This window comes from Periplaneta americana, chromosome 2 (genome assembly GCF_040183065.1).
Source record: "Periplaneta americana isolate PAMFEO1 chromosome 2, P.americana_PAMFEO1_priV1, whole genome shotgun sequence".
Lineage (NCBI taxonomy): Eukaryota > Metazoa > Arthropoda > Insecta > Blattodea > Blattidae > Periplaneta > Periplaneta americana.
This window is the reverse complement of record NC_091118.1, coordinates 184,164,406-184,180,212: the sequence shown is the minus strand read 5'-3', so window position 1 is coordinate 184,180,212 and position 15,807 is coordinate 184,164,406. Positions and strand designations below refer to the sequence as shown.

The following is a 15,807-nucleotide window of genomic DNA, read 5'->3' as shown; positions in this document are numbered from 1 at the left end:
CGGCAATGAACCTGCGGGTTCCTTAAAAGCCATTTGTAAGCATGTAAGGTTGTTCATAGATTACTTTTGATCTTTCCACCATTGTGAACATATTAATTTCACGTAAACCAGTCAAGACCTTCTAAATTGTCTACAAAGAAGAAAACAATTACTAAGCAGTTGCAGTAAAACAAAATATTTCATGTAAAAGAGTTCAGGACTAGTACATTACTCAGATTTGTAGAAATTCAGTAGATTTTTAAACTCCACTGGTGAATAGATATGTACTTGAGTGAAATGGTCCAGCAAAATGCAAGTGTTGACGAACTTCAGAATTTTATCTTAATTCAACTATCCTCATGTCATCCCAACCAGAGTTACATAGCATATCATCAAGCAAGCAACATGGACGTTGACGTTTATGATGTTCTCTCTTCACTCCTCTCCTCCCCTCTCCTCACCCAACCGTTCACGTTCATGAGATTCTCTCTCCTCTCCTCTCCTCTCCTCTCCTCTCCTCTCCTCTCCTCTCCTCTCCTCTCCTCTCCTCTCCTCTCCTCTCCTCTCCTCTCCTCTCTATATTCCTTTGGGTTTCCTTTCGTTTCTTTCATTCCTTTCCATTATTTTCTATTTCTTTTTCAACCTTTTCTTTTTCCCTTTATTTTCCTTTCCTAACCTTCTCTTCTCTTGCTCTCCCATCCCACTCATCTCCCCTATATCTCTCTCCTCAATCACTAGTGGCAGTTCTTCAATCTGTACATCATTCGAAAGAAAATTGTGCATAATATTGCAAATTTTCTCAGTTTAACAGATTATCGATTGTATTATAACAAAAATAAATACAGTAAGACTACTTCGTATATTTACGAAGATGAAATTAATAATTACATTGAGGAAATATTTCTAAAAGGAAACACTAACTCACACAAGATTAGCTTGAATAACTTTGATATATCAAATCTTGAAGTAAGAATGAACAACTTAAACAACAGATATAAAACAGTTAACAACAGATATTATGGCGAAGTCCTGTTGTAAGTAAAATGTTGTTGTTTCTGTAGACCTTATTTGGAACAAATTTGCATTGATTTCATAAGTGTCTCAATTTTTAGCACTCCTATCCACTAACTTAATTTTCAGCGGAGTCAGAGTTTTTATAACAAAATCCACCATAAACTTAATCTCCTCTTTAGAGTCTGTTTCGAGTATCTTGAATCTTCTCAGTAGTAGAGACACCGTACTCTTTATTTCCAGCATAGCGAACTTCTGACCTGTAACAAAGAAAACAAAGTGTCCCATTTTATTGAAAAAAAATATATATATATATATATATATATATATATATATATATATATATATATATATATATATTTGTAATGTTTGGAAACCATCTTTTTTACTTAGAACTTATGAGTAGCCTAGTTACAAAGACAGCAATGTCCATTTGTCAAAAATTTTCAGTAGAGGTCAAAAACTGTTTTAGTTTAAGTCAACTCAGGAAGTTGAATTTTTTCTATAGTATGTTGGAAGCTTAGAATAAATAATTTGCTTAGTTTAAATATTTTATATCTCATATATCATGGATGGGCATCGTGCCTCGCTTGAGAAATAATGCCTCACTGTCCTTCACAGAGCTTATCGCTCTGAGTGACATTACCTTCACAGTCCCCGTCCCTTCCTCACGCAGCTCCATGGCGTGTGCAGGTTCTATATCAGTTTCATAAGCAATATCAGTGGTGGCATAATGGCATTATCAAAGCAGTGTGTACGCGTTAGAAAACTATTATTTCATGAGAAATGGGGGGAAGAGTTTTTTTTGCTGTTTAGAAGGGGAGAACATATGATATATGTTATGCTCGAAAATCCTATTAGGCATTAATAAATTTAATATACAACGACATTACTCCTTATGTCATAAAGAACATACTGAATTAGAAGGTAAGACGAATTAAATGTTATTTTTCGTACTATTCCGAAGAAAATTTATGACATTAACACTTGCACTGTATACTAAATACGACATTATACCTTAAACACGCTGCATTAAAAGGTACGAGGAATTAAATGTTGTTTGTACGTATTATTTACAAAATAAATTTATAAAAAAATAAATGTGCGTAGAAAACGAAATATGATTTTCTGAAATTATTTTAGATCGAGAACGTGCAAATCTATTAAGTAATCTTGATAAACGCCAGAATATTCAATAAAATAAACGTAGACAACGTGATGGAATATTATTGGCTAGTTACGCAATTTCTCGCCTGTGATTTAAATCAATTCAATGATGGAGAAATAGTAAAGAGGTTTATGATTAAAGCTGCCGAATTAATTTGCCAAATTGAATAAAAGTTTTCGAGTCTCTCATGTTAACCAAGCGCTTTCCTAATAATTCGCCACTGACCTCCTGAACGATTACGATAAGGTGACGCAGGTCACAGCAGTTTATATTTCCCATCCTACTCTGCAGTCTCCTCTCCTAGTAAACAAACTATTTCAAATCGAGTGCCTCACGTAACCGAAAATTGTGCCCATGTATGTCATATATAATGAGGTAATTGAAAAATAAAAATGTACTTGGCCAGCTTTGTAACAAAGAATGAGAGGTGACTGTTTTTGTAACATAAATGACAGCACACCCTATATGTTTGAATAGGGAAACAGAATGATTTAAAAATGTCAGTATCTTTTGTCTCTTTAAGAATAAACTGAAAGACATTTATTTTTAAGAAAAGTACATTCATTTTCAGGGATGTATTTTCTCGAAAATATCAAAATATATTATTTTTCTATATATAAAAATATTATCTTTGTAATATGTTTAATGAGAAACTCAAAATAGGTATCATGAAGGTGAACAGGCCTACGCAGTTTCCTTCTCATAATGTGGCTTATCCTTTCTTGTTGTGTTCATTGATTTCTACCAAGTTACTAAGGAAACTTTAGCCTTCACTCGTGAAGTTAAATATTGGAAAGCATTTGTAGAATCACTTGAAAACTGTGACTACTAGTGGAAAATATAGTAGTTTGTGTGAAAACCCTACTTTTATATTTCGTAGTAATAATGACTTTGTAGGCTTATTGGGAAGCAAGACGACGAATGACAATATGTCAAGTGCTTGAATATAATAATAATAATAATAATAATAATAATAATAATAATAATAATAATAATACTTACTTTCTGGCTTTTAAGGAACCCGGAGGTTCATTGCCGCCCTCACATAAGCCCGCCATTGGTCCCTATCCTGAGCAAGATTAATCCAGTCTCTACGATCATATCCCACCTCCCTCAAATCCATTTTAATATTATCTTCCCACCTACGTCTCGGCCTCCCCAAAGATCTTTTTCCCTCCGGCCTCCCAACTAACACTCTATATGCATTTCTGGATTCACCCATACGTGCTACATGTCCTGCCCATCTCAAACGTCTGGATTTTATGTTCCTAATTATGTCAGGTGAAGAATGCAATGCGTGCAGCTCTGCGTTGTGTAACTTTCTACATTCTCCTGTAACTTCATCCCTCTTAGCCCCAAATATTTTCCTAAGAACCTTATTCTCAAACACCCTTAATTTCTGTTCCTCTCTCAAAGTGAGAGTCCAAGTTTCACAACCATACAGAACAACCGGTTATATAACTTTTTTTATAAATTCTAACTTTCAGATTTTTTGACAGAAGACTTGATGACAAAAGCTTCTCAACCGAATAATAACACGCATTTCCCATATTTACTCTGCGTTTAATTTCCTCCCGAGTGTCATTTATATTTGTTACTGTTGCTCCAAGATATTTGAATTTTTCCACCTCTTCGAAAGATAAATCTCCAATTTTTATATTTCCATTTCGTACAATATTCTGGTCACGAGACATAATCATATACTTAGTCTTTTCGTGATTTACTTCCAATCCTATCGCTTTACTTGCTTCAACTAGAATTATCGCGTTTTCCCTAATTGTTTGTGGATTTTCCCCTAACATATTCACGTCATCCGCATAGACAAGAAGCTGATGTAACCCGTTCAATTCCAAACCCTCTGTGTTATCCTGAACTTTCCTAATGGCATATTCTAGAGCGAAGTTAAAAAGTAAAGGTGGTAGTGCATCTCCCTGCTTTAGCCCGCATTGAATTGGAAAAGCATCAGATAGAAACTGGCCTATACGGACTCTGCTGTAAGTTTCACTAAGACACATTTCAATTAATCGAACTAGTTTCTTGGGAATACCAAATTCAATAAGAATATTATATAAAACTTCTCTCTTAACCGATTCGTACGACTTTTTGAAATCTATGAATAACTGATGTACTGTACCCTTATACTCCCACTTTTTGTCAATAATAATAATAATAATAATAATAATAATAATAATAATAATAATAATAATAATAATAATAATAATAATATCTTTGGGCCACACCCAAGTGAATATTTAAATTTATAAAATTATCAGTTATGTGGCAAGTGAGATTGAATCTGGCATCGATGTTTTATTTCATCTTTCTGACTGCGAAATCAAATTGGGCAATGAACAATGAGGGATGAAAACATGTAAAAGAATGAGTGTGGATACTGATAATACGCACCTATACAATTTCTGGGACCTGCAGAGAAAGGTACATAAGCAAAAGGGTGTCTTCCTGCACAATTTTCTGCAAGAAAACGATCTGGGTCAAATTTTTCTGGGTCAGGGAAGTAATTTGGATTTCGATGCATCATATATGGCAGTACTCCAATATCAGTTCCAGCAGGAACAATGTAGTCACCTGAAAGGACAAAAAGAACTAGGTGTATAATGAAGTTAGAGTTCGCAAATATTTTCACTATAAGATAATACTAACCAAGTGACAGGTTTTCGTTTAGTCTCCTTCCAAAGACAGGGACACTTGGGTACAGGCGTAATGTTTCCTTAATCACCATCTCCAGGTACTTCATGTTCTGAAGATCGTGAAATGTCGCATCGCGATCAGAATCTCCAAAAATCTCCTGTAATTCTTGAAATTCTTTCTCCTGAAAAGAGAACAATTTATTTGATTTTCTACCCATATTTACTCATTTATAAGATATCAAGTCTGCTCAGTTAATACTGTTATTTCAAGTTATCTTGAACCTTCTGAGCGGGGACAGAGGGGCAGAGGAAAGGAAGCGCGTAACGTGGGTGGAGCCGACTGAGTTGTTTGCGCATGCTCCGCAGCATAATCTCTTGTCAAGAAACATAGAGCTATTTCCTTCACTGCGTACCAGAAGTGTTACCATGGAGCAGTAACCACAGGGTAGTAATTATGGTGAAATCACACCACCGCGGAGGAAAAGTAACGCTGTTATCCATAGCCGAGAAGGAGAAATTATTGCAAATATATAAAAATCAAGCGTTGCGAGGAGGAAAAATTAAACAAATATTTGCTAGAACCTCTTGCTAAGGAATATGAGAGAGCGGCTAAATACTCTGGCAAAAGTATTAGTTCCGTGAAGAGAATTAAAAATAATATTGAATTACAACCGAATGAACCTCACACTACTCCGGGAAAGAATAGGTATGTAATGTTTAGAAATTTTTGCTATAATAGTTATGTACAATAGTGTGTTATTGAGAGCGACATAATGAATTACTGTTGCGAGTTATTATTTTCTTATAGTTCTACTAAACATATTATTTAATTCCAGAATTAGACTTGTGTAAAGTTGAAGTGGACGACTTCGATCAACATGTTATTCGGGATACAATCGAAGAATTCTATCGTGTTCAGAAAGTAGTACCTACGATTAAGAAGATAATTCCGAATGGATGATGCCATTGGCGAAATAATTAATTTTGGAACAAGCGATGATGGCAGCAATGATAGGGATATGGATTATGTATAATTGTAAATTAATGTAAATTCAAATAATAAGCCTGTAAAATATTGTTATAAGAATATGTACATATTAATAAATCAGTATAAATAAATCAGTAGGACCTGATAAATCAGTAGGACCTGATGGCAAATCAGTAGGACCTGATGGTATCGCCGGAGACGTACTAAAATTGGGAGGGGAAGCCATGATTCCCTATCTAGTGCGTATATTTGAAATATCAATTAACAATGGTACTGTCCCGCGAGATTGGAAAGATGCAATAGTGGTTCCAATTTATAAGTCAGGGTCTCGCTCTGATACAAAAAATTACAGACCGGTCAGCCTTACCTCTGTGGTTTGCAAACAGATGGAACACTTGATTTCAGCTTATCTAAGGCAGCATTGGGATGACTCAAATTGGTTACATAACTGTCAGCATGGATTTCGGGGGGGCTATTCATGTGAGAGTCAATTAGTAACGGTATGTCAGGATTTAGAAGACGGAATAGATTCCAATAGCCAAGTAGATGCAGTGATTATTGACTTTTCACGCGCATTCGATGTAGTCCCACACGATATATTGTTGGTTAAACTACAATCAACGGGGATTGACTTCAGAGTGCTCCAGTGGATCAAGGAATTTTTAACTTGTCGCACTCAGAGAGTACGGGTAGGGGAGGAATTATCGAACCCAATTGAAATTACTTCCGGGGTCCCGCAGGGGAGTGTCTTGGGGCCTCTTCTATTCTTGGCTTTTGTAAATGATCTGCCAGTTAATATCTTATCTAGGGTTCGCTTATTCGCGGATGATTGTATGATATACAGGGAAATAAAAAGTCATGAAGATACTACTCTTCTCCAGAATGACGTCAATAGAATAAATAATTGGGCAATAGCCAACAAAATGAAAATAAATTCTCTAAAGAGCAAAGCCATCAGCTTTACAAGGAAAAGAAATAAAATAGTCGCATCGTATACGTTAGGGGGTGAAACCATTCCGGAAGTTAACAAATGTAAATACCTCGGAATAACATTTAGCAGCGATCTCGGCTGGGGGGAACACGTTACAGACACAGCGGGAAAAGCATGGAGAGCGTTACACTTTGTGATGAGGGTACTAAGAAAAGGTTCTGATAAATCCAAAGAGATTGCATATAAATCACTAGTACGTCCAGTAATGGAATATGGTGCTGCATGTTGGGATCCTTACAGATTAGAACATATTAAGACACTGGAAAAGATTCAAAAACGGGCTCTTAAGTGTTGTTGGAAAAATTCACCATTAAAATGGGACACACTCACGGACAGGAGAACGCGAATTCGATTATGCGCACTGTTCAAAACATACAGAGGTGAGCCTGCCTGGAAAGAAATAAAAAATAGGTTGCAGCCGCCAAATTACTCTTCAAGGAACGACCACTCATATAAATTGAGGGAAAGAAGGCAGAGGACGGACACTGGAAAGTTTTCTTTTCTCAATCGTACTATCAGGGACTGGAATGCTTTACCTGCAGACTTACTAAAGGCTTTACCAACAACCAAAAATGTATTTAAAAATAGGCTTAAGGACCTTACTAATAGACGGTAATTATACACAGTACTTAAAGGGTGTAAATGATATGTTGTTATTGAAGTGTTGTATCAGTGAAGAATTATGTTGTGTCAGTGAAGTGTGTTGTATCAGTGAAGAAGTATGTCGTGTCAGTGAAGTGTGCTGTGTAAGTGAAACGTGTTCCTGTCAGTGAAGCTGTATAGGTTATAGTGGCAGTGCAAAGTATTTGAACAGTGAAATGTTTTTGAAGTGTTAGTGAAATCAGGATAGAATCAGTGAAATGTGTCGTAGTTCCAGTGCAGTGAGTGAGTTGACAGCGAAATGAGTGTAATGTTGAAAGGTACTTGTGCAGATATGAACATATACTCGTGGGTTTTAGTTCGATCTTAGTTTTAAGATACAAATTAGAATATTTCAAATGTTATTTTAAGTGATCGTTTCATTTAATTTAGTATATTCCCTGTTGTTGTTGTTATTATTATTGTTATTATTATTATTAGTATTAATTATTAGTATTATCATTAATTGTATTTTTAATTAATAAGTTTATTATTGTCATTATTGAGTGTAATTAGTTACCACTGCCACCGGGTATATACCCATTGCAGTGTGAATAAATACATACATACATATTAGCTGAAGGTGTAAATCATGCAGGCCTATATAATGTATAGAAGTAGCTGTAGTAACTCCTCCATTGCCGGTCCTCAGCCCGGATGAGAGAGGAGTGTAGACACGATTATATTTAAATACTTACTTATTACAGGTTAATTAAAGCTTGCTACGAAACTATGTTCTCCTCTCAAAACCGGAGTACGGAGAGAAGATGATGTCTGTATTGAACCAAGTTCTTTTACAGTAGAGAGCCGTAAGGTAAAAGAACCAACGTTTTCTGAAAAGAGTCACGTTACCCGAGGGAGGGGCATCCTTGCCGTGTCGTTACGTTGATGAGTACACACCGTACCGAGCAGTTCCAAAGACAGACTTAGGGGATGTAAGGTTCAAGATAACTTGCAATGACAGTATATTTTGGTTCAGTGACTCTTCTCATCCCTTTACGTCTTCTATATGTTATTTTATTTATTTGCTTGCGTCTGGACTTAAGGTGCACAGGTTCAGTAGCGGGCCAAATTGATGAATTTTGGGGCAGAGGAAATCTTATGTGGGCTTTCATTGTATGTGAAAGTAAAACTGTTGACTCCACGTAGTAGATTTCCTGTATACAGACTGTCTCCAACCTTTAGGGTCAAATTTTACAGATGGTAGAGGTCTTTAAACTGAGCATTTTGACATAGGAACCAGTGGTCGGAAATGCATACTTCAGGAGCTATAAGTAATAAGTTTGAAGAACATTTTTGCAAGCTACTTTAATTTTTTTACACACATAAACAAGTTACAACTCATAGCAACTGTTCAAAGTGATGATCACCAGCCAGACCAACAATGCATTACTTTTTGCTCCACTCTCTTAAATATTCCTGGTGTCTGTTGTTCAAGGAGGCAGACAAGCAAGAATCTGTTGCCCAGATGATCATGGATGTGAAGTGTTCAATGTTACAGCCACATTCTCTTGCAAACAACAAGATATGCAAGATACAACTTGTTGCACGGATGATTGCCGATTTCGAGAGAGGCATTGGCGCTGCACTACACCATACGATCCTGTGTTTATGCTTTAGTTCGCCTACTGGCCGCCGGCAATCATTCGTGCAATTAAAGTCTCTACTTATTATTTACAAAAAAAAAAAAAAAAAATACTTACCTGCACGTCTTGGTTCGTCGCTAGACACCATAGAGTAAAGGTTATGGCCGATGTTGTTGTGTCATGACCCTAAGAAATAAACATATTATGGTTAAAATTGTGAAATAAGTAATTTCTCATTTTTACGATACAATAGTTGAACTTTTTTGGTGAAGTGGTTGCAAAATGTCATTGACTAAAGTTGAAGTAACTTTTAAAAATTATTATTTACCAAATCATAACTATGTTCAATCGCGCATACTGTAAATTATCGATTCTGTTCACATTCGAACAAATGGAGTATTTTTCATAATCCATTTTCTTTTACAGTTACTGAGACACCGTCCACATTCCAACAAATGGAATTAATCGACCTTCAAAACAGTAGACCAGGTATGCTCAAAATTGTAAAAGGCCCGATTACACGGATGATGCTGCACTGCATAACACACACTGTGTACGGACTGGGCTCCGCAACTACATTGCAGCACCGCCTGTGGCATAGTTCTTACACTCTTACAAATACGGATAATAAACTGAATTTGAAAACGGAAAGAGTATACACTGTAATATTCAGTTACTACATTATTTATTATATTTAATATAGTTATGATATAATAATATCGTAGATAATAACATTTTAATATTCCACCGTATAGTCTACTTTGCGGTCTATTCAACATCTGCATTCTTTTCTGCAAGTAATCGGGAATCTATTTCCAACGAATTTACTGCAATGCGCTAAAGATGCTCATCTGTTAATCGGGACCTATGTTTGGATTTAGGCCTAGTAACCTTAATTCTCGAAAATAATTGTTCGCACACATATGTCGAGGCGAAGGTAGCTAACATAGTGGCAACGAATAAGCTCATCTTGTAATATTTAGTTTTGTTCATTTTTTAAATAATTCTATGCTTGTCAAGTCATATTCTCTACATTTAGTTCTGGATTCTACGTTGCTTAGTAAATCAATTAACTCGTCCTGTAACTGCACTCTCACGGATTGTACTAAATTTATGAAAAGATTAACAAAATTACTAATATCACTCTCCATACGCCTAAAATCACTAAATCTATGTTCTGTGAATTCACATTTGAACTGTTGCAGTACAGAAACATAATTAACCATATTTTGTTCAGGCACCATACATCTCTTTACAAGTTCACCATCCGTGAAGGGTTTTAGTGCCTTAGCTAATTCCCAACATACTACATAGGCTAACTTGCTCCAAAACATAGACTCTGAATTATTCGACTCCCTTCAATGTTTGGCCTTTCATGAAGTGCTTTCAATTCTTGAAGCTGTAGTGTACGTTGCATCCCTGAAAAATTATTTTATCAAAATATCTATTTCTACTGGAATAAAATCACCACAATAACAATAATAATAGTAATAATAATAATAGGTCTAATAATAATAATAATAATAATAATAATAATAATAATAATAATAATAACGTTGGTATATGAAAATAGGCTATATTACAGAAAACAGCTTCTCTGTCACTTCCGCATGTTCTGGGTAGCAGAGCCTATAATTTAGTTTTATGTTGCTCAGTAGTATTCTGACAGTACCTTACAATATAGTAATCACTTTCCATTTTCACCGAACGTACAACAAAAATAGTCTTCCTCCCACACTGTACGGAATGCTTACAGAAGGTTTTGACTGTGTCATTGTCCCGCACTATTCGTGCGTTTTCTAAGTACTTTAACTGCCTTCTGCAGCCATCCGTCGAGCTTCGAACGGGGAACAGCACGCTCTACATTCGAAGGTTGTGATTACAGAACGTAATCGGGAGTCAGAGAATGAGCATACCTGCAGTAGACCTACACTTCTGTGGACGTCAGGACTGTTAGGATTAGAACTGTACCGTTCATTGCCCAAAGTGAACTTTCCAAATTTACCTCTCTTCAGCAGCCGTATTGTTGCCATGTTCGGATCAACATATCTCTGTGAACAGTTTTTCAGCAGACTGAACAATATTAAAAGCGTCTCGCATAGCAGTTTAAGTGACCAAAATTTAGCATATTTATTGCCGTTGAACTGCTCCAAAATATGACAAGGTAATGCTACAGTCTAGTACAGGCCTGCAGAACTGTAGCTCCTCAGAGCGACTGCTTCATTATTCCTCCTTACCCCACCCACCTTTCCTACCAGTGCGGTCATAGCCTATAATCTTTTCGCTGTAAGAAAAATCCTAATATAAGCAATAGCACGTGACTGAAGTTAGGCTTCATTGGCCGCTCTTTGGCGCCATAGATTCTCAGTACGTGTTCCCGCCCACTGTTGTACATTCTGTTTCATGTTAAACATTTCCCGTTACTCGTCAAGTAGGCCTAACCTCACTACTATGCATTAGTTTGCTTAGGAAACATTTAATTTATAATTATTGTAATTAAAACTCACTTAACTTATTATATACATTTAAGATTATTTGCTTTTTTCGCTTTTGAGAGGGTTTCCACGCCTATGTTTAATAAACACTCACTCAGGATAAAAAAGCTATACGAGCTCAAGTGACGCCAGCTTGTTACAAGAACAGACTACCTCGGTATTACTGTTGGTATTCATCCGCGTTCATAGAACATAACAAAATATAAAAGTAGCTTTTCTTTTACATAGTGTTTTATATATGAGTGAAGTTATATATTTCATCGTATTTAACAACTAGACTTCAATTTTTTATTTTCAAATAATACAAGATTACGGTTTCCAAACACGAACTATATTTTCCTGCGTCATGTGAGTGTTTCGGCTGGGAGCCAATCACGAGTATGACAGCAACGTGCTTATGTTTACATTAAGATTTTTCTTACAGCGAAAACAGTATACGTTCTAGTTACGCTCGGCTGCATCAACATTCATTCTCGCGGCTTCAAGTATACAAGACGCTATCAAGAATTACAAATGAACCGATAATAAAATTCTTAGGAACATACATTTAGAAAGTAAGAGAAAAATGAATGAGGGAAATAAATAAGTTAAAAGACATGTAAAATAAATTTTGAAATGTATGTGTGCAAAAAGTGTAAGAAGGTCTACCTATGTATATATCGTTATATTACTAGTAAAGCCGATTAAGTCCACTTTTTGTGTAAAGTAAGTACAATCCCCGACTTGTCTTTCGGTGCTCTATATTATACTAAAATGAAATAAGTCCGAAATGTTGCATGCAGGCAACAAACCAATTACTTTATTTGAAGAATTTATTATGATTTTTCGTGCATTAATAAGCTTTTAATTTTTTTTTACAAAACTTGCATTACTGGTCTTAGCTGGTTTTACTAGTAATAGGACGATAAATAAATTGTACGTTGATAAGTGAACGATAGCTATATGACCGGATGTCAATCCTGTTCTTCAACATTGTAACGCACTCCAGCGAAATAAATATATAAATAAATCTATACTAATAATAAATCTGTAGCCAAAATTTTTCTGGTAATTTTCGATTTTCCAAAAATAATTGGTGTTAACGTGTATAATTAACCATCCTGAAACTGAAAATCGCTTTTTTGAAATTTTTGTTTGTATGTCTGTCTGTCTGTCTGGATGTTTGTTACCTTTTCACGCGATAATGGCTAAACCGATTTATATGAAAATTGGAATATAAATTAAGTTCGTTGTAGCTTAGATTTTAGGCTATATGGCATTCAAAATGCTTTATTTAAAAGGGAGGTTATAAGGGGGCTTGAATTAAATAAATCGAAATATCTCCCTTATTATTAATTTTCTTGAAAAATGTTACATAAGTTTTTTTTTAAATTATTTCCGATAAGTTTTATTCTATGAAAAATTTTGATAGGACTGATATTTAATGAGATAAATGAGTTTTAAAATTAAAATAACGCCATCTAAGGTGCTGCAATTAAATAAAACCAAATGACTTCTTCTATAAGGGGCCTTGGACAACAACAATCGAAATTTGTGAAAAATGTTACATAACAGAAGTTTCTTTAAAATGATTTCCGATACGTTTCATTCCAAGAAAAAGTTTGATGGGACCAAATTGCACCAAAAACGGATGTTGTCTGAACCAAATGATCATATTTTAATTATTTGCATGTAATAATAATTAAGAAACATGTTAAAGGAATTATCATTGCACTAAATGAGAGGTCTCTGGACCAAAATGATCGCATTTTAATTATTTAAATACAATTTAAATTAAGTGACATATTAAACGATTTATCCTTCTATCAAACACGAATGTTCTCTGGACCAGATGTCCTATTTTAATTATGTAATTACTTTATATTTATTTCTAACAAGTGCAGCGGAGCGCACGGGTACAGGTAGTAAAAAATAAATAAATGAATAAATAAATATGCAAATAAATACACAATACACGTACTGCAGTTTACAGCGAACTGGACCATGGCAAAATCTAAAATCGTGAAGAAATACTACTTTCAAAGGAAATGGGAATATGATTATTATGTTGTTGAAGAAGACGAAAGAATTGTTTGTTTACTATGTCCCATCTAATTTATTTTTACTCGTAATTTCAATATTAAACGACATTTCAACAAAGCCCATATTAAGAATTATGAAATGTATATTGAACTGTATATTGATTATTTATTTATATACTATTAAATTAAGGACGTCATTTCTTAGGGTTCATATTCCTGAACCAAACACGAGCATTGGTTTTGTTATAATTTTATGTAGTCTTAAGTTAACAATGTCTTGATACACTTTTCCCAGATATCTTCTGGTTACCGGTATGTTAATTATAAGATCCAATTAGTAAACATTTCTTTAAACCCAAAAATGTTATCAAAGAAAAAGCTTTGTCGAAGGAACAATATTCTGTAGACAATTATTCTTAAGAAGTATTTTCTAATACATAGGCTTTATTTTCAATTGATATTGTACTCGTATGTGATAAATACTGAAGATAGAATTCGTTAGATGCAGTTTTCACAAAAAATCGGCGTTTTTGGCGTTTTTGTGTAATTCTTGTAATTAAATATTTGTTACTTTCTTACCAAATATTTCCATGTTTCTTTTCTTAAGAAATATAGGTAGATTTTATTTTTCACTCCGCCTTGCATATGATAAATATTGAAGATAGAAATCGTTAGAGACAGTTTTCACAAAAATCGCCGTTTCGTGTTATTATTGTAATTAGATTTGTAATTTTATTAACAAATATTTCCACATTTCGTTTCTTAAGAAATGTTTTGTGGTAGATTTTATTTTTCACTCCGCCTTGCATATGATAAATATTGAAGTAGAAATCATTAGAGGCAGTTTTCACAAAAAACCGACGTTTTGTGTTATTCTTGTACAGTAATTAAATACTTGCCACTTTCATCATAACAAATATTTCCATGTTTAATTTCGTTTTTTTTAGTAAGTTATATTACGACTCTTTATCAACATCTTAGGTTATTTAGCGTCTGAATTAAATGAAGATGATAATGCCGGTGAAATGAGTCCGGGGTCCAGCACCGAAAGTTACCCAGCATTTGCTCATATTGGGTTGAGGGAAAACCCCGGAAAATCCTCAACCAGGTAATCGAACCCAGGCCAGCTGGTTTCGCTGCCAGAAACGCTAACCGTTATTCCACAGGTGTGGAGGTTTCGTTTCCTAAGAAATATTTTGTGGTAGGCTTTATTTTTCACTCTGCCTTGCATATGATAAATATTGAAAAAAGAAATCGTTAGAGACAATTTGGACCAAAAATCGCCGTTCTGTGTTATTCTTGTAATTAAAGACTTGTCACTTTCTTAACAAATATATTCATGTTTGAAGGGCATAATTGGAATATGAGTGGTCCGTACGAGTAGGTAATAAATATGATTACAATCCATCTCATTAAATGACTTAAAAGAATTTGTTTTATACAGACAGACATATAGTACCAACGCCAAAAACTATTTTTTAGGCATCAGGAATGCTAAGATTATGTAAAATGGGGGACATAATATTTGAGAAAATCGAATATTCTGAATAAAAAAAGTCACACTGCGCATGCTCCGAGCCAAAAGCTTTGGTTTGTACGATAACAAGATAAGTTCGGTTTTCTGTTTAAATATTAGGCCACATATCTATGTTGAGGAGGAATTAAAACTGTAGCCTCATTTGAACCGTGCTACTGACCTTGAAACATTTGCGTCCACTCAACAATTATGTCCCTCAATGTACGGTACACATATTTCCGTAAAATCTTGAAATATATTTTTGTAGAATCACAATTATTCTTTTTATACGTAGTACAGTAGGCGTAATAAAGTTGAGAGATCCTCACCTCGAACATGAATGTGTCTACTTCTTCTCTTATTTCTTCGTCCGTGAGTTTGAATCCGTCATCTGAAGCTTGAAGCATCAAATCCAAGAATGCCACGCGTCGTTTAACGCCTTTAACAAACAAAGAATGGCTCCGTACATATTTTTAAGTTTTATAAGTTACAGTCTTACCGTATGGAAAATTCAGTTTGCGGCTGATGTAGTGCCAATTAAAAGAAATATATGAGTTTGAATGGACTTAGAGAAGACTGAAAAATGTTAATCAGCCAGTCTTTTGTCATTAGTAGGCTTGTAATGTTGGGGACCGATTACACAAGTTGACTGCAGCTTGGTACATACTGTGCTCCAACCACGAGAAAGTCTCCGCCGGATGAGACGAAGGGGAGTAATGCTGTGAATGAATGTTGATGTCATAAGATGTCATAAGGTCACACACG

The 15,807-nt window shown here is 34.9% G+C and overlaps 1 protein-coding gene across 2 annotated transcripts in view; it reads right to left on the bottom strand.

Moving 5' to 3' along the window:
• Positions 1-819: 819 nt before the first annotated feature.
• The window catches only part of LOC138694891 (cytochrome P450 4C1-like), a 59,013-nt gene continuing 44,025 nt past the window's right edge, over positions 820-15,807 (bottom strand). Inside the window, exons 8-12 of one of the 2 annotated variants that reach the window (XM_069819062.1) lie at positions 15,372-15,481; positions 9,128-9,196; positions 4,820-4,988; positions 4,565-4,744; positions 820-1,250 (exon numbers count right to left, since the gene is read on the bottom strand). In XM_069819062.1, the coding sequence (XP_069675163.1) occupies positions 1,081-1,250; positions 4,565-4,744; positions 4,820-4,988; positions 9,128-9,196; positions 15,372-15,481 (698 nt within the window). In that variant the 3' untranslated portion in view covers positions 820-1,080. The remainder of the gene's footprint in view (positions 1,251-4,564; positions 4,745-4,819; positions 4,989-9,127; positions 9,197-15,371; positions 15,482-15,807) is intronic. The other variant, XM_069819063.1, reaches the window with a different exon arrangement.